General features: G+C 34.9%; 1 protein-coding gene across 9 annotated transcripts in view; it reads left to right on the top strand.

Annotated features, from left to right (window-relative positions):
- The window catches only part of Pias2 (protein inhibitor of activated STAT 2), a 94957-nt gene that overhangs the window by 16548 nt on the left and 53676 nt on the right, over positions 1-24733 (top strand). For all 9 annotated transcript variants that reach the window (XR_006848210.2, XM_046428438.2, XM_046428437.2 and 6 more), the window contains 2 exons: positions 8729-9203; positions 18541-18625. Coding sequence is in view for 8 of the 9 variants with exons in the window: in XM_046428438.2 (XP_046284394.1) it covers positions 8729-9203; positions 18541-18625 (560 nt within the window). In the remaining variant the exon portion in view is untranslated. The remainder of the gene's footprint in view (positions 1-8728; positions 9204-18540; positions 18626-24733) is intronic.

Below are 24733 nucleotides of genomic sequence, written 5' to 3'. Positions count from 1 at the left end.
AGGGCCACTTAACCAGTCCAAGATGAAGAATCCATGTTTTTGGTTCTTAGATTTCTTTCACCAGTGTTTTGTAGTTTTTAACATACAAGTTCGATACATATTTGTTAGATTTTTACATTATGTATTTTATTTTCTTTGGAGTGATTGTAAATGGGGTTATGTTTTTAACTTGTTTTTTACTCATGTTCACTGTTTATAAAGATGTAATGATATGGTTGGTGTTTGTTTTGTGTTCTGTCACCTTGCTGAACTCACTTATTAGTTCTAGGAGTCATTTTGTAGATTTGATGGGATTTTCTACATAGGCAGTCATGCCATCTGTAAATAGTTTTACTTTTTTCCTTTCCAACTTGTTGGACCTTTTATTTCCTTTTCTTATTTTACTAGAACTTTTAGCACTATATTGAATAAGTGCCTCATTCCCAACATTAATTATGGAGGGAAAGCAGTTAATTTCACCATTAACTGGTAGGAGAGCTAGGTTTGGGGTTTTTTGTATTGTTTTGTTTTTTGGGTTAATACTGTTGATGAAGTTGAGGAAGTTCCCTTCTACTTCTATTTTTCTGAGAGTTTTTGATAATGAGTAGTTGCTGAATTTGTCAACTGCTTTTTTTTTTTTTTTTTTTTGCATTGATTGATTTGATCATAGAACTTCTCTTTTTTAGCTGTTAATATCATGTACTTTGTTGATTTCAAACAGTGAGCCAGTCTTTTCATCCCTGGCATAAACCCTTCTTGGTCACATGAATAATTCTTTTTAAACATTGCTGAATTTTATTTACTAATATTTTGTTAAGGGTTTAAGCATCTGTATTTATGAGGGATATTGATGAATAGTTTTATTTTTTTGTACTGTTTTCTTGCTTTGGTCTTAGGGTAATACTAGATCCACAAAATGAATTTGAAAGTGTTCTTTAGCTCTTTTTTTGTATTATTTATAGATATTATGTAGAACTAGGGTTCATTTTTTCTTTGATAGAATTCGTACAATTGGGCTGGGGATGTGGCTCAAGCGGTAGCGCGCTCGCCTGGCGTGCGTGCGGCCCGGGTTCGATCCTCAGCACCACATACAAAGATGTTGTGTCCGCCGAAAACTAAAAAATAAATATTAAAAAAAAAAAAAAAGAATTCGTACAATCACTTGGGGGTGGGAATTTCTCATAGGGGTTTTAAAATTGTGAATTAAATTTCCTTAATTACAAGTTAGAAGTGTATTTAAAAGATCTGTTTTAAAAACTGAGTGTTTTGGTAGTTTGTGTTTTTCAGGGAATTGGTTCATTTTATCTGTATTGTCCATTTAAATGGGTATAGAGTTGTTCTTCATATTCCTGTATTATCTTTTTTTTAATTTATTTTTGAGTTGTAGTTGGACACAATACCTTTATTTTACTTATTTATTTTTATGTGGTGCTGAGGATTGAGCCCAGCACCTCACATGTGCTAGGTGAGCGCTCTACCGCTAAGCCACGACCCCAGCCCCCTGTATTATCTTTTTGATGTTTGCTTTTCTGTAGATATTCCTAATCTTGTTCTTTTATTAGACAGTCTATTTCTTTTGATTTGTTGGGGTTATTAACTTATATGCATTTACTTTTACTCATTCATTTTATTTTGTGCTATCTTACTTTGTGTTTTGTCTTTGTTTTCACATGTATTGTTGTTTTTCTTTTCTTTCCTCATTGCCTTGCTTTTCCTGCTTTACTAGTGGTGAAATTATGTTTTTGCTTCCCCACAGCTTCTTGATTTTGTCTTGAAATTTCTCTTAATTTTTTTTTTTGTAGGAGGAGATACTGGGAAATGAACTCAGGGGGCACTTAGCCACATTCCCAGCCCTTTTTATATTTTATTTAGAATGTGGTTCTTGCTAAGTGCTTAGGGCTCTTAAGTTGCTGAGGCTGGCTCTGAACTTGTGATCCTCCCAGCCTCTGAGATTACAGGCATGTACCACCACACCTCACTTCTCTTAAAATTTTGATGTATGTCAGTCTAAAATTTTCTTTTCTCACCTATAGAAACTGTTTACCACTCTACCAGTTTACATTGTTTCCTAGAATTTTCGTTCTTTCTGCAACCTCATTGTATTCTATTTTATACAATACTTGTTTAGGCTAAACGCTGTCCCAGGTTTGTCATTTTCTTTGCTCTTCATGGATCTTTCCCCTTCTGTACCTGCCCTAATCTTCACTTCCCAGGGCCTTAGACATGCTTGGTAGATGCTTTCCTGCTGAGCTATATTTGCTTCCCCATCATTCTGTTATCTTAGTATGCATTTTTCTTGCTTATTCTGGTTCAGCAGTGGTGGGCTTTTTGTTTTACCTGCTGTGTGTTAGATGTGCTTTTCTCCTGGGAACTTTTGTATCAGCTCTGTCCTGTGCTTTGGAATGTTTTTCCTCAGGTATTCCATGGGCATTTTGTTAACTCTCTATTTACTCAATTACCTTTTCACTGTGATCTTTTTCCTGTTAAATTGCAAATTCTTTCTCTTTTGCTTCCCCTGCTTTATTCATTCATCACCACTTGCTCTATTTTATAAATATGTATATATAAATAATTTTATATATATATAATTATTCTAAGTTTGGCCTGTTATGCTCTCCAACATTCATTGAAATTTTACTGATTTTGTTTTTGTACTGGGGATGAACCCAGAGGTGTTTTGCCATTGAGCTACATCTGCAGTCCATTTTATATTCTATTTTGAGATAGGGTGTCGATAAATTGTTTAGGGCCTGCTAAATTGCTGAGACTGGACTCAAATTTGCAATCCTCCTGCCTTAGCCTCCCAAGTCTCTGGGATTATAGGCATACACCACCATGCCTGGCAATAAAATTGATTTTAAAATAATGTGAAACCTCAGACAGTATTTAACAGAAGAATTTTGTTGGTTTAATGCTAATGATTCTAATTTTCAGTGGATTCTTTGTATTTCCAATGTAAAGAGTCCTATTGTTTGTAAATCTGAGTTTATAAACTTTTTATTGATTTGTTGTATTATTTTAGGATTTTTGGAATAATGTTGAGTGACAAAACAATGTACATTTTAAAGGCCTTGACTTTATGACAGTGTTTCTTTGGCAGGGAGGGATTGAACCAGGGGCACTTAACCACCGAGCCACATCCCCCAGCCCTTTTTAATTTTTTATTTTGAAACAGTACCTTGCTAAATTGCTGAGACTGGCCTTGAACTCATAATCCTCCTGCCTGAGCCTAGAGTCTCTGGGATTATAGGCATTTGCCACCATGCCCAGCTAAATGTATCTTTTTTTTTTTTTTTTTTTTTGTACCTGGGATTGAACCCTGGGACGCTTAACCACTGAGCCACTTCCCCAGTCCTTTTTGTATTTTATTTAGAGACAGGGTCTCACCAAGTTTCTTGGAGCCTTGCTAAATTGCTGAGGCTGGCTTTGAACTCGCGATCCTGCTGCCTCAGCCTCCCAAGCTGCAGGGATTACAGGCATGTGCCATCACACCCATCTTAATGTTTCATTTTTAATTGGATATTTGTTATTGATTGATACCATTTATCATGTTAACAGTTTCCTACTATAGCTGTTTGAGAGGTTTATTAGGAATGAATAAAATTTTATAAAATACCCTTCTAATATTTATCTAAATAATTCTGTGACTCTTTCTTGAATCAGTGCATCTTTTTGTTTGTTTCCCTAACATTGTCTAAGGATGATCAGTGAGCTTTTAAAAGTACTGTTATGAGCAAAGTTTATTATATATTTAATGTTTGAATCCAATGTAGTTATTGTTTTTTGTTGTTGTACTTGTTTGTTTTTGATGCATTTTTCAAATCTTGGGCTAGTGGGATCTCATTCTAGATGTTTTCTTTGTTCTGATGAGATCCCGGTAGTCTTGGATAAATTTCTTTTTTTCTGGTGTGATAAAATGGTTTAGGTTGATCTTGTATGCATTTCCTACCCCACATCTCTAATCCAGCATTTCCCCTAAGGAGCCTGGGTTCCTTTAATGGGAAATGCTACTTAAACCACAATCTTCCCACACCACTCACCACCTTTAAACAAACTGTCAATTTTTAAATTTAAGTCTAGACTACTTTGAGATTTATAGAAAAGCCTGGAATGTAGTACAGAGAGAGTCACTATATGACAGGTACCTAGTTTCCCCTGTTTAAGCAAACTTTTAATTATGGTTACATTCTTACATTTCCAGAGAGAATTCCTCATGTACTCAACACTGAACTTCAATAGTGATCAATTCCTCTTTTTTTCAATAGTGATCAATTCCTCTTTTTTTCATGTAGGTGTTTACCTACTTACTTTCTACAAATTAGTCAAAAGAAAATCTGATATTTTATACTACTTGACTTTAAGGATAGGAATTTTACCCTGTCCAGCTTGCTCTTGCTAGGCAAGTTCTCTGCCACTGACCTAAACCCGCTGCTCTGGGGAGATCATCTAAACCAAGTACTTTACTCAATTTATGTTAAATTGTTCATATATTCCTCAGATATACTGTATTGGTATACTTCAGAAAACATTGTTAATGTGTTAATATTGGTTTATAAATTATACCATATTCATAAATGGAGGTGTTTATTGTTTTAATATTGTAATAGAATAAGCAGTAGTTGTGTGATTTATCACCTTCCCTCCCCCCATATTATAGCAGTGTGTTAGTTAACTTTCCCTTGCTGTGATAAAATACGTGGGATAATCAGTTTATAAGGAGAAAATATTTATTTTGGTTCACAGTTTCTGAGGTTTCAGTCCATATTCACTTGGCCCCATTACTTTGGGCCCTTGGTTAGGCGGAACATTGTAGGGGGAGGGCACATTGTGGAACAGAGTTGTTTTATATATGGCAGACTGGGAGCTAGGAGAGGAAGGGGCCAGGGTTCCTTTATCCCCTTTGGGGGCCTGGTCCCAGTGACCTAATTTCTTTCTACTAAGTACCACCTCTTAAAGGTTTCATCACCTCTCACATGCTAGTGACCAGCCTCAATACATGGCCTGTGGGCGACATTTAAGATCCAAACCTAATAAGTGGACACTTTATGGTCTATTTTGGGAAATGAGAAAGAATAGTGCATTAGGTCCATTGTTTCATCAGGCTTTGCCTGAAATTTTGGTTGGATGAGGTAAACACCACTGCTGAAATTTTAATATCATCAGTTTGCATATTTTTGAAATTTGGTGTTCAATATTTTTCTCTTTGTCTTCTAACAAGTATTTTGTATTTTGACTCTTAGACTTGAATTCTGTTGGGCAGTTTAGGAAACAATTTCATAATTTTCTTGGAAACTGATAGAATTCATTCACTAAACTGCCTTGTTTGGTAGATGTGTTTGAATGTGTATCGCGGGGACAGATACTACTACATCTTTTTGACTTGGATGGAGTAATTTATAGTTTTTATAGTTCTCTAGGAAATTGCTTTTGGCTATGGCTTTAAGTTGTTAGGACATAGTTGCATAAAGTTCTCTTAAAGAAATTTTCGTAGTATTTGTGATCTTTATGAGCTTTTTCTTATTTTGAAGTCTGCATTTGTTAGCTTTCCCTTTTGGGGGCCTGATTTTTTTTTTTTTTTTAATAGACTGCATTTTGTTTTCTCGTTCATATTTTTTGCTTTATTTAATTCTTTACTTTTGTGGTTTGTTTTGTTGTTGGTTATTTGTTTTCTTGACTGTTATTTTTTTCTCTTTTTGGTACCTGGGATTGAACCCGGGGTGCTTAACCACTGAACCACATCCCCAGCCCTTTTAAAATATGTTATTTAGAGAAAGGGTCTCATTGAGTTGCTTAGGGCCTTGCTAAGTTGCTGAGACTGGCTTTAAACTTGTAATCCTCCTGCCTCCACCTCCGGGGCTGCCAGGTGTACACGTGTTAAATCTTTATTGTATAGTAAAAGAAGCATTTAGGAGATGTTCTCCAAGGTTTATAGATTTTTGAAAAGTAGTATGTTCTTTATTGTTTCTTTTAATAACTGAATTTTGGTTTTGATTTTGTTACACTGGAAGCTACTGTAATCATTGTAACGTAGAGACTGATTTAAGGACCCTCAAGTAAAAGGGAACTTGATTATACGGAAAATATGATTTTATCAGTAATAAAAACCAAGAATTGGACCTCCTACACTCTCTGAAATGGCTAGTGATTAAAAATTGCCATATCATTTGATGACTTTTGCGTGGTCACTCATTTGACATATTGACTATGTTTGTTTTGTCTTTATTTTTTCTTGTATATAAAAATGTACTATTTTAACATAGCTAAAATATGTAATAATAATATGATTTTTTCAGTTTCCCTTGGTAGCCTCTCCGGCATCCATATTATACATCACTGTAGATGGGATATTTGCAAAATAGTTGTATTGATTTTACCACTGTTTCTAACTTATTTCAAACTGTTTTTTTGTTTTTTCTATCTCATGTTTAAAGTTGAAGAGTAGTGTCAGGGAAATATTTTTATTCATTGATGACATGTAATTATTCTATTTTCCTGCTTAATGTGGATTATTTTGTGTGTGAATATGCCTTCATGAATGTAATGTTTCAATTACATAATGTTCCAGTTTTAAGCATTTTTATAATTTTGTGTTTATCAAATATGGTAAAGAAACAGGGTTGATTATTATAAGTTTTAGTCTTAATTTACATTAGTTTTTTATTTAGAATTCAGATAATGTATCGTGTGTGTACACTGAGCTTCTTGCCTGCTAAGCAGGCACAATGCCATTTTTTTAAAAAAATTTTTTAAATATTTTTTAGTTTTTCGGCGGACACAACATCTTTGTTTGTATGTGGTGTTGAAGATCGAACCCGGGCCGCATGCGTAACAGGCGATCGCGCTACTGCTTGAGCCACATCCCAGCCCCAAGCACAATGCCATTGAACTACACCCCAGCCCTGTGTCTCATGCCATATTCCTCTGTAGAGTACATAGAAGTTGTTACTGAAGTATTGGAAATCATACTTTGAGAACATTTGAGAGATGGCAGAGTGGAGTAGAAAAAATTCACTTTAAAAAAAATAGACTAAAGTTAATAGACATCAGAGATTAGTAGAGAATAGTAGCTGAAATCAGTTCTCGGTAGTACTTATAGCAGGTTAATTTCACCCCTCTATGGTTTTTAATGATCCTTCCTACTAAGCATACCCGTTCACTGGAGGAAGAATTTGAAGCTTGGTTCAGAGATTATGTAAGTGGTAAATAAAGGAGAGGAGGTTTTTATTGTTGCTTTAGTTAATTTGGTTGCAGTAGGGATTGAACCCAGGATCTTGCACGACAGGCAAGTATTCTACCACTCAGCAACATCCCCAGACCTTTTTATTTTTGAGACATGGTCTTGTTAAATAGCTAAATGGCCTTGACAAACTTGAGTTCCTTCTGCTTTAGCCTCCCAAGTAGCGAGGATTACAGGTATATGCTGTTGTAATTAAATGGAAATTGAAGACCAGAGAAATGAAATGTCTTTCCCAAGGTCCTAAGTCTTGGTGCCAGGGGTTGACCTACAGCTACTGACTTGCTGGACTGAAGTTTTCCATAGCTGTTCATTGACTCTCAAAACCATTATTTTTGATTGTGTTTTTGGCATTACTTTATCTTTGCAGCATTTTGTAAATGCAGAGACTTTTCATCTGCTGTTCAGAATCATGTGACATTATAAATCTTTTCCTTTGTGTACGTAATCTCCAATTATTTTAGGGGATAAGACCCCAAGTTGTCCAGAAAACGAATACCAGGCTGCTTAGGTTTGAGCCTCACTGATTAGGATGCGTGGAGAAACCTCAAGTCACAGTAAGAAAAGGGTCTTCTGTGAGTAGGTTTCTGAAAGAATTTTGGTCAGCTCCAGGTCTTCCTCTCTCTCACTAGATGGTGGATGTGTGATTTTGGTAAATCTGACCCATGTGGTTTACCTTTAAATTCAGAATCAACTCAAAAATCACAATAGCAGAATTCATGAGGCAGCAGGTGGTTAAAAGTATTCATTAGATTTTGTTGAATAAATAGAAGGTGAGATGTAAAACAGGAACTGCCTTTATTTTATACCCAAAAATAAGTCAGTAGAGTGAGGTGGAGGGTAATCTTGTCCTTTAGTTGACTCTCCATTTTCAAAAGTATTTTTCTCATTTCAATATCCAGCTAGGATTTTTAATAATTTTGAAAGTTTGATTGCTAAATAAAATGGAAATGGTTTTTAGCTTTTAATATTTTAAAATATCAGTTTCTTATTATATTGTCTGTTCCCTAATATTTGAGTTGGGGTAAAATAAAAATTCATTGGGTTTTGGATCACAATTATATGACTTGATTTTATAAATTTACTAAGTAGCACCAGAAGTTACACATGTAACCACATCTAATTTTTTGCTAGGTTAATTAGTGATAACTTTGTAACAACACAAATATTAGGCTTACTTTTGTAAAAGAACATTTCCATTGGTTATAGAATTCATAATAAAGCAAATATGGATTTAATTAGTGCATAATCAAATAATGAAGAGGTTAATAGACACTAGTAGATTAGATTACCAGAATTAAGAGTTTAACAAGGTATAATTCAGTGATGTAATTTGAATCATTTTTATGGGAGATGGTTTTATGAATATTAGTGATTCTACGTTGGAATGTGAAAAATGCTGATTACTAGCATGTGTCAATTGATAGAGGAAAAAATCAGATTTTATAGTATATTAGGTGGGGTTTTTATGTTTGGAGATGACTATTGGCTTATCTTTTTTCTCTTTCTTTTTAGAATATGGTTTCTAGTTTTAGGGTTTCTGAACTACAAGTGTTATTAGGCTTTGCTGGACGGAATAAAAGTGGACGCAAACATGACCTCCTAATGAGGGCGCTGCATTTATTGAAGAGTGGCTGCAGCCCTGCGGTTCAGATTAAAATCCGAGAATTATATAGACGTCGATATCCTCGGACTCTTGAAGGACTTTCTGATTTATCCACAATCAAATCATCGGTTTTTAATTTGGATGGTAGCTCATCTCCTGTAGAACCTGACTTGGCTGTGGCTGGAATCCACTCATTGCCTTCCACTTCAGTTACACCTCACTCACCGTCCTCTCCTGTTGGTTCTGTGCTGCTTCAAGATACTAAGCCCACATTTGAGATGCAGCAACCATCTCCTCCGATTCCTCCTGTCCATCCTGATGTGCAGTTAAAAAACCTGCCCTTTTATGATGTCCTTGATGTTCTCATCAAGCCCACAAGTTTAGGTAAGTGTCTTTCTGGACAAGAAAGTAAACAAAACAAGAGGCCTTCAACTATTAATTGGTGATTTGTTGTTAGTATTACAAAATTGAGACATTAATGTCAAACGTTTAAATGTATGGGTAAAAAAAATATGGTAACATCGTATGATAAAAAAAAATATGGTAACTATAACTGAAATCTGACATAACTATTATTTTAGTGTTCTTGTTTCTTAATTTTTTTAATTTGATAAACTACATATAAAATCTACAGTCTTGACCATTTGTAAATGTACAGTTTAGTTGTATTAAGTACATTAGTAATCTTGTGCAGCTATCACCAGCAACCATATTCAGTACACTTCAGCTTGTAAAACATAAAACTGTACTCATTAAATAATAACTCACCATTCCTCTTTCCCCAGCTCTTGGCAGCCACCATTCTGCTTTTTTCTGTTTTTTGGGGGGTGGGGTGGGGGGTGGGGTGGGGATTGAACCAGAGCCTTATGCTTGCTAACTACATGCTTTACCAATAAGCTATACCCTGAACCCCAGCCATTCTACTTTATCTCTGATTTTGACTAGTCACTTTATATAAATGGACTCCTGCAATATTTGTCTTCCTGTAACTAGCTTATTTCAGTTAATGTGTCCTCTGGGTTCTTCCATGTTGTAGTGTATGTCAGAATTTTCTTCCTTTTTAAGGCTAATACTATAACTTTTATTTTGTATTTTTTTGATACAGAGAATTAAACCCAGGGGCACTTAACCACTGAGCCACATTCCTAGTCCCCAGTCCTTTTTTTGGTGGGTGGTGGGTACCAGGGATTGAACACGGGGGCACTCAACCACCGAGCCAAATCCCCAGCCCTATTTTATTTAGAGATGGCATCTCACTGAGTTGCGTCGCTTTTGCCATTGCTGAGGCTGGCTTTGAACTCTCTATCCTCCTGTCTCAGTTTCCCAAGCCACTGGAAACTACTGTGCCTGGCTCCTATTTATTTTTTATTTTGAGACAGGTCTAAGTGGCCTAGGACTTCACTAAATTGCTGAGAGGTTGATCTCAAACTTGGTATCCTCCTGCTTTAGCCTCTAGATTATAGGGATTATAGGTGTACACTACCGCACCTGGCTATAGTACTATAACTTTTTAAATGCCCCACTTCATTACCTGCCACTCATTCTTACTGCTTTGAAACGACTACTTTAGTTGATGTTGTAATTTTCACTTCCATTACCACATTTTGCTTATCCACTAATGGATACTTCAGTTGCTTGTAATTTTGAACTATTGTGAATAATGCTTCTATGAATGTGAATTTATAAAAATAAAAATCTCTTTGAGACATTCCTTTAAATTATCTGGTTATATACGCAAAAATAGAATTGCTGTATCACATGATAATTCTTTAATTTTTTGAGGAAATTGCCACACTATTTTACATAGCAGTTGCACCATTTTATATTCTACCACCAATGCACAGGGGTTTAGTCTACATCCTTGTTAACATTTCTTTTTCCTTTTTTTTAATAGTTGCCATCCTAAGCTGGCATCTTACATTTATTTGCATTTTTGTAATGATTATGATGTCAAGCCTCTTCATATGCTTATCTACCATTTGTAGTTTTTTGGAGAAATATCTTTTCAGGTCCTTTGCTCATTTTGAACTAGGTTGTTGTTTGTTTTTGAGTTTTAGGAGTTCTGTTTATATTCTGGATATATACAGATATCAGATATATGATTTGCAAATATTTTAACACATTCTGTGGATTACTGTTTTTTGTCTTTGATGCAAAATTTAAAACATTTTCATGATGTTCAATTCATCTACTTTTTATTTTGTTGCCTATGCCTTTGATGTCAGATCCAAGAAATCATTGCCAAATCTCATGTCTTGAAGATTTTGCCTTATGTTTTTCTCTGAAGTTTTATACCTTTAGGTTTTACTGGGCTGATTCATTTTGAGTTAATTTTTATATGTAACATTAGGTAAGGTCCACTTACTTTCTTCTGTGTGTGTATATTCAGTTTTCCCTCTCAATGAACTTGGCAGACTTGTCAAAATTTTTGACATAATGCAAAAAGCTTTATTTTTATTTATTTATTTTTTAGTTGTACCAGGTGTTAAACCCAGAGAGGCTTCATCACTGAGCTACATCCCCAACCCTTTTTATGTTTTTTTTTTTTTTTTAATTTTGAAATGGGCTCTCACTAAATTGCTCAGTCTGGCTTTGAACTTGTAATCTTTCTCACTCAGCCTCCCAAGTTGCTGGGATTACAGGCGTGTGCCACCAGGCTTGGCATCAGATGTTTTATTTCTGGGTTTTGTATTCCATTGGTCCAGGTGTCTGTCTTCATGTCAATACTAAACTGTTTGTATTACTATAGCTTTACAGTAAGTTTTGAAATCATGAAGTGCTCTTTCAAGATTGCTTTGAGTATTCAGGGTTCCTTGATATGCTGAAAGCATTTTAGAACAGGTTTTTCTTTTTATGGAAAAATCTCACTGGGATTTTGAGATAGATTGCATTTGAATTGTGTTGGGTGGTATTGGAATCTTTATGATATTGTGTTCCAGTCCATGATTGTGGAGTGTGTTTTCATTTGTGTATATTACCTTTAGTTTCAGCATGGTTTGTGCTTTTTGTCATGTAAGTCTTTCACCTCTGTAGTATTATGAAGTATTTTTTCTAATGCAAATATAAATGGATTTTTTTTCATAACTTTCCTTTCATATTGCTCATTGTTAGAATATAGCAGTGTAATGATTTGTGTGTCGACTTTGTATATTGCTACTTTTCTGTATTTATTCTTGTAGCTTTTTAAAAATGTGTGTGGGTTTACTAAATAAAAGATAACATCAGTGAACAGAGATCATTTTGCTTCTTTCCAAATTGTATGCCTTTCATTTCTTTTTCTTGCCTAATTTCTCTGGCTAGAATTTCCTCATACATTCTTCTTATAGCTTAGGAGTCATTGTTCTGTGTAAATGAGAACAGATGTAGATCTCATGTCTGTGATTTTATGTTTTGATATGTTTACAAAAAACCAAGTTTCTGTTTAGTTTTAAACTGCTTTCCTAAAAAAAAAAATACCTTTTTCATAATTAATATTTTCCCAAAGTAACACACGGAGTTTGACAATAACTGCTCAGAAAATTTGAGAAATTTTATCATAGTTCTGAAAGTTGCTACCATGACTAACAATTTTTCCAGCTTATTGACTTCTATGTTTCCAGAGCATAATTTTAGTGTATAATGAAATTATTTATGTAGTCATTGGACTTATTGATGACATAAACTGGGAAAAAGCATTTTATGATTAATTTGGAAGATTGTTTTCTATCCTGGGATGACTTTTTAGTTTTAAATCATTTGAAAACTTAAATATGTCAGTGTGCTTTTTCCCCTTTTAGTAGTAGTATACAGGGTTTCTTGGTAGTGGTTACAATAGAAGGTATTTCAGAAACATATATGATTCTCTGGAAAGAAGACTGGGGGATAAAAGAAGATGCAGCAGTGTCTTTTCTCTAATAGCTGTAATGGTGTTCTAAGAGGTGAACTCTGGAAAGACCTCATGCTTTTCTTTCTTTATTTTTTGGCATTGTTCAGAAATAGAAATAGGAATTTAAAATAATTTCTTATATTTATTATAGAATTTCTCTTTAATTAACCTCACTAAGGTTAAAGGAAAGTAGTAGACTGTATAAATTTAATAAAACATGCATTTTGGGCATATAGATAACTTTTTTGTTTGGCTTATGTAAAACAATGGCTGGGGATATTTTGTGTTGAAGAGTGGCTAAGAATACTCTACATTTTGCTTATAGTTAAACTTAGGATGCAAGAAATGCACACACACAACCTCCTGCCCCCCCAAAACCAAAACCTGTATGTTTTTTTATAATTCCTACCCAGCATTATTTTCTTACCTTATCTTCCCTAAAGAGACATTGAAGGGATTCTCTTAATTATAGTATATCATTATGTCAGATTGATAAAAAAATGAGCAATTTTCTCTTAAGTTGGGTTTGGTGGTGCACACCTATGATCCCAGGTGTGTGGGAGGATCACCTGAACATGAGTTCCAGACCAGTCTGGGCAACTTGGTGAGACCCTGTCTCAAGGGTTTAAAAAAATTATTAGACTTTGAGGTAGACAGTTAAAATGTCAGTAAAATACCATGTGGTTTGTGTCATGGTTTGAATATGGGCAGCAAACACCACCCTCCCATCCCCCGTCCTTGGTAGTGTTCCTGTGCTGAAGGATTGTTCCTCAAGATGGTATTATGAACCTTTGGGAGCTGGGTCCTTAGGTCATAGTGGGTCATGCCCCAGAAAGGGGAGTCCAAGACTCATGCCATCCTCTTCCTGTTTTCTTTTCTGGCCATGAGGTGAGTACTTTACTCTCACTTCCAGTCTGCCCCACAACCCCCAGGCCCAAAACAACGGAGCCTATGATTTGTGGACTAAAGCCTTCAAAACTGTGAGCCAGGATAAATCTTTTTTCTTTGTAAGTTAATTATCAGGTATTTCATTATAATAACATGAAACGGATTCATAATTTGCCAAAGAAAAATTGAAAAATTTTCTAATGTTTCTAATGATAACATTTGATTGAATATTTTTAGTGGTGTTATAATTTCTGCAGCAGTTAACGTAAATTCAGAAGTTTCCTTAATTTTTAATAGTTTGGTTTTGTAGTTTTGAAAATACTTATGAAAATATTTAAACATTGTTATGAAATAACTTGTTGACATTTGGGAATGAGAATCAAGTCAAAAAAGATTCTCAGGTGCACGTTTCAAATCACATACTCCTTCTTTTGCAGTGCTGGTTGTTGATCCCAGGGCCTCCTGCAGAAAGTTTGTATTCTTGACATTCTCAGGCTGTACAGACTTGATTTATACACAGAGAATTAGTTCATTACTAGGATTTTGTTGTTTAGTGGTACCAGGAGTTGAGCGCAGGGCTCATGCATGCTACACAGGTGCTCTACATTGAGCCATATCCTCAACCCTTTTTATTTTTTATTGTTTTTTTGAGATGGGGTAAGCTAAGCTTCCCAGACAGGCCTCAAACTTACAATCCTCCTGCTTTAGGCTCTCAAGTTGCTGGAATTACGTGCACTACTGTGCCATCTTTGTTTTTGTTATTGTTTTTGTATATCAATTAAGGTGCTGTGCTTATCTGGGGCCAACTTAGCCAACTTAGCAAGACCCTTTCATTAAAAAAAATAAAACGGCAACAACAACAAAATACGAGTATATTCTCTTTAAGAATATACATTATTATATAGTTTTGCAGTTTGGAGTGATATATGTTCAAAATAGTAAAATTAAATAACCTGGCATTTAAAATGATGAATTGTGGTATCTAGAAAACATGGGTGTCTAGTATATTAAAGTTTTTTGTAGCCAGTTTTGCTATTAAGAAATGTTTAAGGGGCTGGGGTTGTGGCTCATTGGCAGAGCGCTCGCTTAGCACATGCAAGGCGCTGGGTTCGATCCTCAGCACTACATAAAAAATAAATAAATAAAATGAAGGTATTGTGTCCAACTACAACTAAAAAATGTATTTAAAAAAGAGAAATGTTTAATTTTCTAATCAAAAAGCAAACTAACAAAAATCTTCTGTTTTTCTCCCTTAAGTAGCTATTTCTCATTTGCTCTCAGAGGCAGTCTTTTTCTCTTCAATTTTAATTTTTAAAGATAATTTAATATGAATCCTTTTTAAAAGTTTAGGTATATATTATCTAGACAAAAGAACAGATTTAAAACCTGTTAAATTGGAAGAAAATGTTTAAGGGCTGCATGACGGGAAATATTGTTGTGGCTATATTAGGAAAATAAAATCTACATTATGATAGGTTATTGAAAAAGGAAAGGATTTGAATAAGCTATATTTAATTCACATCCTTGAGTTATGATGGTTTTTCCCTCTGTGGGTTTTTTTTGTTTTGTTTTGGTTTGGGTACTGGGGATTGAACCCAGTGGTGCTTAACCACTGAGCTTCATCTCCAGCCCTTTTTTGTATTTTATTTATAAACAGGGTCTCTCTGGGTTGCTTAGGGCCTCTGTAAATTGCTGAGGCTGGCTTTGAACTTGCAATCCTCCTGAGCTTCAGCCTCAGAAGCTGCTGGGATCCCTCTGTTTTTAATTAAAAGCATTCAAGAAGTTCATTGGATTAAACAAAGAGGAATGAAGGGAAGGGACGGGGAATGAGAATAGGAAAGACAGTAGAATGAACTGGACATAATTTTCCTATGTTCGTATAGAAATATACAATCGGTATAACACGCCACATCACGTACAACCACAAGAATGGGAAGTTATACTCCATGTATGTACAATATGTCAAAATAACTGTGCTGTTATAACTGTACTGTCATGTATATCTAAAAAGAACAAATTAAAAATGTGAGAAAAAAAATAAAACCATTCATGGGATCTTGCAGAATTGATTTTCCTGATCTCAAAGTTTAGAAAATAGAAAATAAATAGAATTGTATATCATGCATGCTCTACTTTAGGTTCTGCTTTTCTTTCTCATGATCTGTATTACAATTACAATTCAGTTCATAGATTTACCTTATGGTAAGTTTAGCATGCTTTTGGCTGCTATTGTCATGAAATCTAAAAATTGTCAGCATCAATACAAATCAGGTTTTATTCACATGCACTATTTTTTGTTGTTGTAAATTCCTGGAGTCCAGTTATGATAGATGTATAGTGAAGAAATAGATCCATTTTTTTCATAGACCATGAGGTAATAATTGGATTGAAAATTTGGTAGGAAAGAAATGATAGATAAAAAAATAAGATAAAAATGATAGATAAAATGCATATTATTGAAAGGCACAATAAAGATAATGTCTGTTCTGATATAAACTACTCACATTAAGTTGAAGGTTAACAAGTTGTATGTGTATGTGTCATATGCTGACTGAAAACATTATGATTTCAAATGTTAAGTTTCTTGATTTGTGGGAATTTTTCTGGGTAGGTTAACTGTAGTCATCCAGATGGGGCCTCAACTACCGGCATATATCATGGGGAATTCACTGAGGATGTTGTGCCCAGCTTTGCAGGTGTAGATACGTACTTATTATTATTATTTTTTTTTTGCTATTGTTATATCTTTATGTCTATAATGCCATTACTTTTGCTTTAAATAGTTACAATATCTTTTTTAATTTTTAGAGGGGTTGAACTCCAGAGCACTCAACCGCTGAGCCACATCCCCAGCCCTATTTTGTGTTTTATTTAGAGACAGGGTCTCACTGAGTTGCCTAATGCCTCCTTAGTCTCCTTTCTCAGCCTACCAAGCTGTTGGGATTACAGGGGTGCGCCACCGTGCCCAGCTAACAACAAATTCTTACAGCTTTTGTTTAGCTTAAAAGTTATTTCACTCTGTTTTGGAAAGATACTGAGTTTTTGTTGTTTCCTTTTACCACTTTGTTTTAATTTTGGGGGGAACTGGGGATTAAACCCAGAGGGATCATCGAGCTACATTCCCAGCTCTTTTTATTTTTACTTTAAGATAAGGTCTTGCTAAATTACTTAGGGCCTCGCTCAGTTGCTCAGACGGGCCTTGAACTTGGGGATCCTCCGGCCTCAGCCTCCTGAGCTGTTGGGATTACAGACGTGTGCCACCACGCCAGGCTCTTTTCACCACTTTAGAGATGTCTTGTGTCTTGCATTCCTTCTGATGAGAAATAGCTGTTATTTGTAGAATGTTCTTGTTCTTTGCCTGTTTTTAAGATTTTATGGCCATTGATTTTTAGTAGTTTGATTTTTGTGATGTGACTAGGTAGTTTTGTTTGTATTATTTTGCTTGGGGTTTGATTTGAAATCAAGTCATTTTCCTCCTTCAAAATTATGAATTATTCTTTAATTCTCCAAGTGTTTTGTTTGTTGTTCAGTCTTCCATTTTTGCTTTCTAAATAATGCTTTATTTGTATGTAGATCTTTTGAGGTTTCTGGCTGGAGAGACTGGGTGCTCAGGCCATTAACTAAGATAGAAAATGCAGTGTATGCTCACTTGTAGTCTCAAAATAAGTTATTGAATTTCACAACTAAAAGAGGTCATTGGTCATCTTAGCCAAGAGTAAGAGTGAAAAGTTGGGATTCATAAAAGAAAGAAAGGATGAAGTAAGAATTTAAGAAATGAAGAGACTTAAAAGATTGTGCTTGTGTCTTTGTGTTTTATGCCCCATAATTGTGAGGTAGCCTAAAATTGTTTCATTTTTAGGCCTTCAACATAAATAGCATCCGTTTTTCCCCACTTTTTTTAAGAGTAATCTGAGAAAATACCAATCACTTTATGATGATATCTAGGGAGCATAATTGCTATAGCATATTGCTTATGCTTTGTCTCAAACTATATTTTTCTTAGGTTAATATGACTTATAGTTAAGCCCTCTGACGTTGAATATTCAATTGGCATCTTACTTAGTCTCATGTTCTAGGAAAATTTTGGTCAGATATACACAAGGGGCTGTTTGCCCATTTTTAGGTTGTACTGTAATCAATACTTGTTGGGAAGCAGAAGACTTAAAATTTCTGTAATAGCTTTTTGAATTTGTTTTAACGGGTACTAGAATATCAATGGATAATTCATCACTATTAATCTGTTACACAAATATGTCATGAATCCAACTAGTATGTATAATTATAATGTACCAGTAAAACATTAAAAAAATCTGTTGCAGAACTTTGTGGAGTCATAAATACACTTCAGCTTTTCATATTAGAATTAAGAAGAATGAATTCAGTAGGTAATTTGTAAGCAAATAATTAATACATAATTATTACATAACTTTGAAGTTGTGAGATTTAAATTTTTCAGAGATACTAAATATAAAGCACTAAATACAAAGCACAACAAAGAAATACAAAATACACTTAGATAGAGTTCCCCCAGGGGACAGTTTACTTCCTGAGACTTTTATTAGATGGTACTATTGGAAGGATGAAATGCAATCTTACAAGGATTTTGTTATTTTTTTATTTGGAAATGGAGACAATACATTTATTTATTTATTTTTATGTGGTGCTGAGGATCGAACCCAGTGCCTCATATATGTGAGGCAAGCACTTTGCCACTGAGCCACAATCCCAGCCCCTGTTATTTTTAATAGTATATTACAATTTGTGTTTTAGAATAAAGATTAAGTGCTTAAAATAATTAAAACCAAGTTGAAGTGACTTCACTCAAAATTCTAAGATCAGTACAGTTTAGTAATTTCTTGGTCACTAAATTCTTGATTACTTATAATTTTCATTTCAAAATTTTGCAGGTTATTACAGGTGCTGACATCCTTTGATTTTTTTATTGAAATATTCTTTCTTTTTCCCCAGTTCAAAGCAGTATTCAGCGATTTCAAGAGAAGTTTTTTATTTTTGCTCTGACACCTCAACAAGTTAGAGAGATATGCATATCAAGGTAAGAGGAATGCTTGAAGTACGTTTCTTCTTGAATGTTGTATATTGGTCTTTTAGGGCTGCCATAACAAAGGGCTGCACAGAGAGGTTGGCTTAAATAGCAGAAAATTGTTTCTCAAAATTCTGGAGGCTTCTGTTCAAGAGCAAGGTGTTGACAGGTTTGGTTTCTTCTAAGGCCTTTCATTTTAGCTTACCCATTTTGCTGTATCTCCTTACATGACCTTTTCTTTGTACCAGGTATATGCCTGGAGTCTTTTCCTTTTAACACAATCCCTGTTGGTTTAGGGACCCACCCTCAAGACTTCATTTAACCTTAATTGCCTCTTAAAAAATCTTGTCTTCAAATGCTCACATTGGTAGGGCTTCAGCATTACAATTTTGTGGGTATACTGTCCAGTGCATAACTGTTGGACTATTTCTCTTTTAAGCAAGGGGAGTATACTTTGAAAATTAGTCAAATATTTAATAAATACTCTATATTAGCAACAATTTTAACTTTTGAATTGAAACCTCACTATCTTTTAAATTGTTTAAGTCACATTTGGCAACACATGTTTTTCCTGTTTTGTCAGTGCTGGGAATCAGACACAGTGCCTTTTACATATAGGCAAGCATCTCACCACTGAACTACACCCCTAATTGCGCAGCAGTTTTTTAAATGAAAAATATTTTCCAAATATTAAACATAAAAATTTGTGATAAAAGCCCAAAGGTAGGATTACAATCAACTTCATAATATCAAACTGAAGCATTTTTTAAAGTAAAGTGAGCATAATTAATATTTATTTTTCAATAAGAACAAAAACCTTAAAGTTTAGAGCAAAGTAAGCTAAAAAAATACTGACCAAAAAATTACTTGAAATCTAAAAGCAATTAGAAAAGTACTGTTAACCCTTGCCTATTTTGGAAAATAGAATCTTAAAAGTACACACTTGCAAAGAGTAAATGAACTAAGAGATGTAAAAGGAAAGAGAAGGTAATTTGTAGGGTAAACTTTTCAAATTAAACATAATCATCTTGAAAACTGGAAGCCATGTGTAGCCATTCTTATTTGTAGCCATTGCTGAAGCAGAAGCGGCCAAAATGAAGTTCAACCCTTTGTTCAAAGGTGTCTTAATGCCTCTTCCCATGTTCATCTGATGATTATGTTCTTCCCTCCTTCCTGAGAGCTGAGGCAGAAGCACAAGCACAACTTTTGATCTATGTGCAATCAAAGGGATAATGAAGTTCAGGTTGTGTGAGGACACTGTAAAGGCTAGCAGATTGGCAAAGTAGTTAGGATTTATAGGAACAAACTTGTCATGTGCATTGAATGTGGTGATGGGAAAAGGCTAATGGCACAAGAGCTGTCCATGTGGGCATTCACCCCAGCATGGTCATTATCACCAGACTAAAACTGGACAAAGACCGCAAAAAGATCCTGAAATGGAAGGTCAAATCTTGCTAAATAGGAAAGGAAAAGGGCAAATATAAGGAAAATCAGTTGAGAAGATACAGGAGAGAAGTCTAAAGTTATCTTTTACAATTTTCAAGCTGCTAAAGTGAAAAAAAATATATATAATTTTTTGGTGTTAATAATAACTTCTTTATATAAGGTGCTATAGTTTACTAACTTTGGGGGGAAAGTCTATATTTAACATAATTTTATAAGTTTTTTATAGCCGGATGTTGCCATCTTTAATCTGTAAGCTGCATATTAAGTCTCCCTAGGTGGTGGATTCAGATTTATGGACCTTAAACTCTTAAATATGGAGTATCTTGAAAATGGACTGTTGTTATGTAGAAGACTCTGGGACACAACTTTAGATTCTTTGACTAATTATATCATTTTTATTAAAATTATGTGTCTCAACAAAATTCTCAATGATTTTATAATCTGTCCCTGGAAAGATTGAGGTCCCAGAGAGTAGTGCACACATAGAAAGGGTAACTTGTAGGGATCATAGGGGACATTTAATAAATCAACTAACAATAGACAAAAATCATATTTTATATTATTAGTTCTTAATTTTGTTTTCTTTTGATAAGCTCTTACTTAGGAGCAGTGTTTGTTAAGTGTTCATTAGGTATAAGATGTTTTATATGACATGATCCTTTTCTACCAAGTTTAGTGCAAATTGTAAGAGGAAATCAGCTCATTTTCATAAAGTGTTTGATGCAAGGGGTCATATGAAAAGAACCTGTTTAGTAATGACAGATGAGCTGATTTATAGGAGGGAGAAGATAACTGTTACCTGTGGTAACAGTCTGGGAAAACTTGACTGAGATGTTGGTTGGCTTTGAATAAAGGAGATTAGAGTAAGAGATTTAGAGGTTCATACTTCAAGGTAAATTTTTTAAGCAAATGAGGTGAGGAACACTTGCAAACTGTGCTATTCTAAACGTGTGGGAGAATTTGCTTTAAGTACATAAATATGTAAGTAAACATATCACTTAAAACTCTAGCTGCTTCTGGAGAAAGGAACTAGATAGCTGGGAGCAGAATTATGGGGACTCTTTATATCTTTCTTGTATACATTTGGTGTTTGGATTATGTGAATATGTTAACTAATAAGAAATGAATGACTAATTTTGTTTTTTTTTAATACTTATTTTTTAGTGTAGTTGGACACAATACCTTTATTTTATTTATTTATTCTTATGTGTTGGCTGAGGATCGAACCCAGGGCCTTGCACATGCTAGGTGAGCGCCCTACTGCCGAGTCACAACCTCAACCCATGAATGACTAATTTTAAACTGAAAGTATTAATTGTGTTCTGTAGATAGATGGTGGTGATAGTTGCCTGATGTGAATGTACTTACTGCCACAGACCTGCACTTTTTTTTTTTTTTTAATTTTTTAGTTGTAGTTGGACACAACACTTTTTATTTATTTATTTATATGTGATGCTGAGGTTTGAACCCAGGGCCTTGCTTGTGCTAGGCGAACACTCTGCAGCTGAGCCACAACCCCAGCCCACCAGACCTGCACTCTTAAGAATGATTATAATGGAAAAGTTATTTTTTTATTGTATATTTAACCCTAATATAAAATTTATTTTAAAAGTAGTGGCTGTTTACAATCCCCCCTCAAAAAATAAAGACCACATGCATCACATGTAAATTACAAAGCCTAACCTTTTCAGAGCTACATAGTAAATTGGTAAAAATCCCCTTAGTGCTGCCTATAGTTTCAGGATTCTGAAGGCTGAGGCAGGAGGATTGCAAGTTCAAGGCCAGCCTCAGTAACTTAGTGAAACTGTCTCAAAATAGAAAAAATAAAGGCTTTGGGATGTAGCTCAGTGTTAAATTGCCCCCTGGGATAAATCTCCAGTTTCCAACCCCCACTGCAAAAAAAAATCCATATAATAAATGGAAGTGAAAGTTTGCTGCCTATTACCAAGCTTTAATAATTATCAATGTTTTGGCTGTCTATATCTGACTCCCTCCTTCCTTTTTTTCCTGAAGCATTTAAAGCAGATCACAGGCATTATATAATTTAATCCAAAAATATTTCAAGATTCGGCTCTAATTTTGAACATAATCACTGAAATTAATAATTCCTTAATACGGATAATACCCAGTCCATATTCATATTTGCTCAATTGTTTTAGTTTTCAAACAAGGTTCATATATTACTTTTGACTTTAATGTTGATACAATAATATTAACTGTAGACTGCAGATTTTGCTAATTTTTCAACTAATGAACTCTGTTTCTAGATCTCATTTTAAATTACATTTAATTGTGATATCATCTTAATTTTTTTTTTTTTTTTTAGAGAGAGAATTTTTTTAATGTTTATTTTTTTTTTTAGTTTTCGGCGGACACAACATCTTTGTTTGTATGTGGTGCTGAGGATCGAACCCAGGCCGCATGCATGGCAGGCAAGCGTGCTACCGCTTGAGCCACATACCCAGCCCTTAATTTCTTTTTTTACTTAGTAGGTTTCTTAGTTTTTCCTTGTCTTTTTGACTTCTGATACTTTTGGAGAGTACTGGTCAGGCATTTTGTTGACTGCCCTCAGTTTCGGTATATGTCTTTTATTTTGCTACTGCTGAAATTTTTGCATTTTTGATAATATCTCAAGTTATATTCCCTTCTTGGTGTATCATACCAGGGACTACATAATATTGATCTGTTTTATTTTTGGTGATACTAACTTTGGTTGTTTGGTTAAGGTACTGTGTACCAGATTTTTGCACTGTAGTTATTGAGTTTCTTATTAATAACTACCTTGGGGGAGATACTTTGAGAGTGGGCATATACTGTTGCTCCTCAGACTTTTGCTCTAGTTCATTATTCATTTGTGAATCTTATCTTCAGCAAAATAGTCATGTTTCAGTGATGATTTTCTATTGTCCTTATTCTTTTCTACATTGGAGCTTTTCTTTTGTAGGAAAGAACTGTTCCTTCTCCCTTATTTATGTATGTAGGAATTCATATCAGTGTGGTTTCATAGGTGTTCCATGGATTTAACTCAGTGCCATAGGGATTTATATTGTGGTTCAATTGTTCTACCTTTGGCTGTTGGTAATTCTTTCAAATTGGTTTTAATGCCCTTTTAATGTTTCTCTCCCTCCTAGATCCACTTTTAAGCACCTTTATACTTTCTGACATCCAAGATACTCCAGGCTTATCTTCTGGTTTTGTGTTCCCCCTGGAATTGGGAATTGATCACTTCTCCACAGCCATGGTTCCCCTCATAATTATAATTATAATTATCACAGTTTCTGCTTTTCAAACAACAACAAAAAAAAAGTTTCATTTGCATGCTTGCTTCTTGTGGTAACATTTAACCATGCCTATCCCCATGGTTTTCAAACTTGCTGCATATTAGAGTCAACTGGGGAGCTTTAAGAAAATCCAGTCCATGCCAGATACCCAGGATTCATCCCATATCAGTTAAATTAGAATCTCCTAGGATAGACAGTGGTTTTTGTGGTGCTGGAGATCAAACCCATACACATGCATACATACCGTATATGTGCTTTGTTATTGAATTATACCTATATCCGCAAAACAGGGATCGTTAAAGCTCTCTAGGCGTTTCCTGTGAGCAAATTTGAAAACCACTGCTGTGTGTCTGACTCTTCCCTTTTGCCTGTAGAGATAATAAGGTCTAGTATAAAGATGTGAATATATTCAGGTTCAGCTAGCTTGCTTCCTTCCTTCCTTCCTTCCTTCCTTCCTTCCTTCCTTCCTTCCTTCCTTCCTTCCCTTCCTCCTCCTTGCCTGCCTCCTTCCTTGTCTCCCTCCCTTCTTGCCTCCCTCCCTTTTTTCCCTCTTCCCCTCCTCGCTTTGTATTATATCATGTAAAGATCCATCAGTGAGTGGCCTCAGCTCTCTTCTTGACTTTAGGACTTCCATTTGGTACTACCACATTTCTAATCATTCTTCCTTAGGTCTTCCCATTGACTTTTCCTGCTCATTCTCAGAAATCAATTTGTGATTCTCTTCTTGATACTCTGTGTCAGTTTCTTTGTATGTGCTTTTCTTATTTTTATATTGGAAGTTGAAGATCACCGCTATCTTTCTCCAGTGTCCTTTCTCATTGAGCCTACTTTAATGACCCACAAGCACATCAAACACAGCACATCTAAAATTAAACTTGCCTACTTTTCAGACTTGCTTGTCTTTTGTTCCTTTATGCAGCACATATTTATTGACTTTCTGCTGTAGTCCAGATTGTACTCCATATATCAGTGACACAAACTTGAAAAATAAATTGGCTTCAAGGACATTTTTGTTTGATGTATTTCCTGCTGTAGTCCCCATTCATTGATAGCATTGGGATCTGTCAGGACACAAGGCCTCTTGGTATTATCCCACTGTTCATAGACCATCTCCCATTACTTTGATAACACTGTATTGATTCTTCTCCATCACTTTCCAGAGTTATAACTTAACCATGGAACTCTACTTTTGAAGAAGCTAGTAGAATTTTTAGAGTAATACCAACTAGAAAGTGAATCTTGGCCCAATGCACTGGTCCATGCCTGTAATCCCTGATTTGGGAGCCTTATTCAGGAGGATCACAAGTTCAAAGCCAGCCTCAGCAATTTAGCACGGCCCTAGTGAGAGTCAGTCAGTCTCTCTCTCTCTCTCTCTCTCTCTCTCTCTCTCTCT

Source organism: Marmota monax, unplaced genomic scaffold (assembly GCF_021218885.2).
Source record: "Marmota monax isolate L192 unplaced genomic scaffold, Marmota_monax_Labrador192_F-V1.1 WCK01_AAM20220418_F8-fsc00031, whole genome shotgun sequence".
NCBI classification, from domain to species: Eukaryota; Metazoa; Chordata; class Mammalia; order Rodentia; family Sciuridae; genus Marmota; species Marmota monax.
The sequence above is the reverse complement of the archived record's forward strand: the minus strand, read 5'-3'. Positions and strand labels throughout refer to the sequence as shown.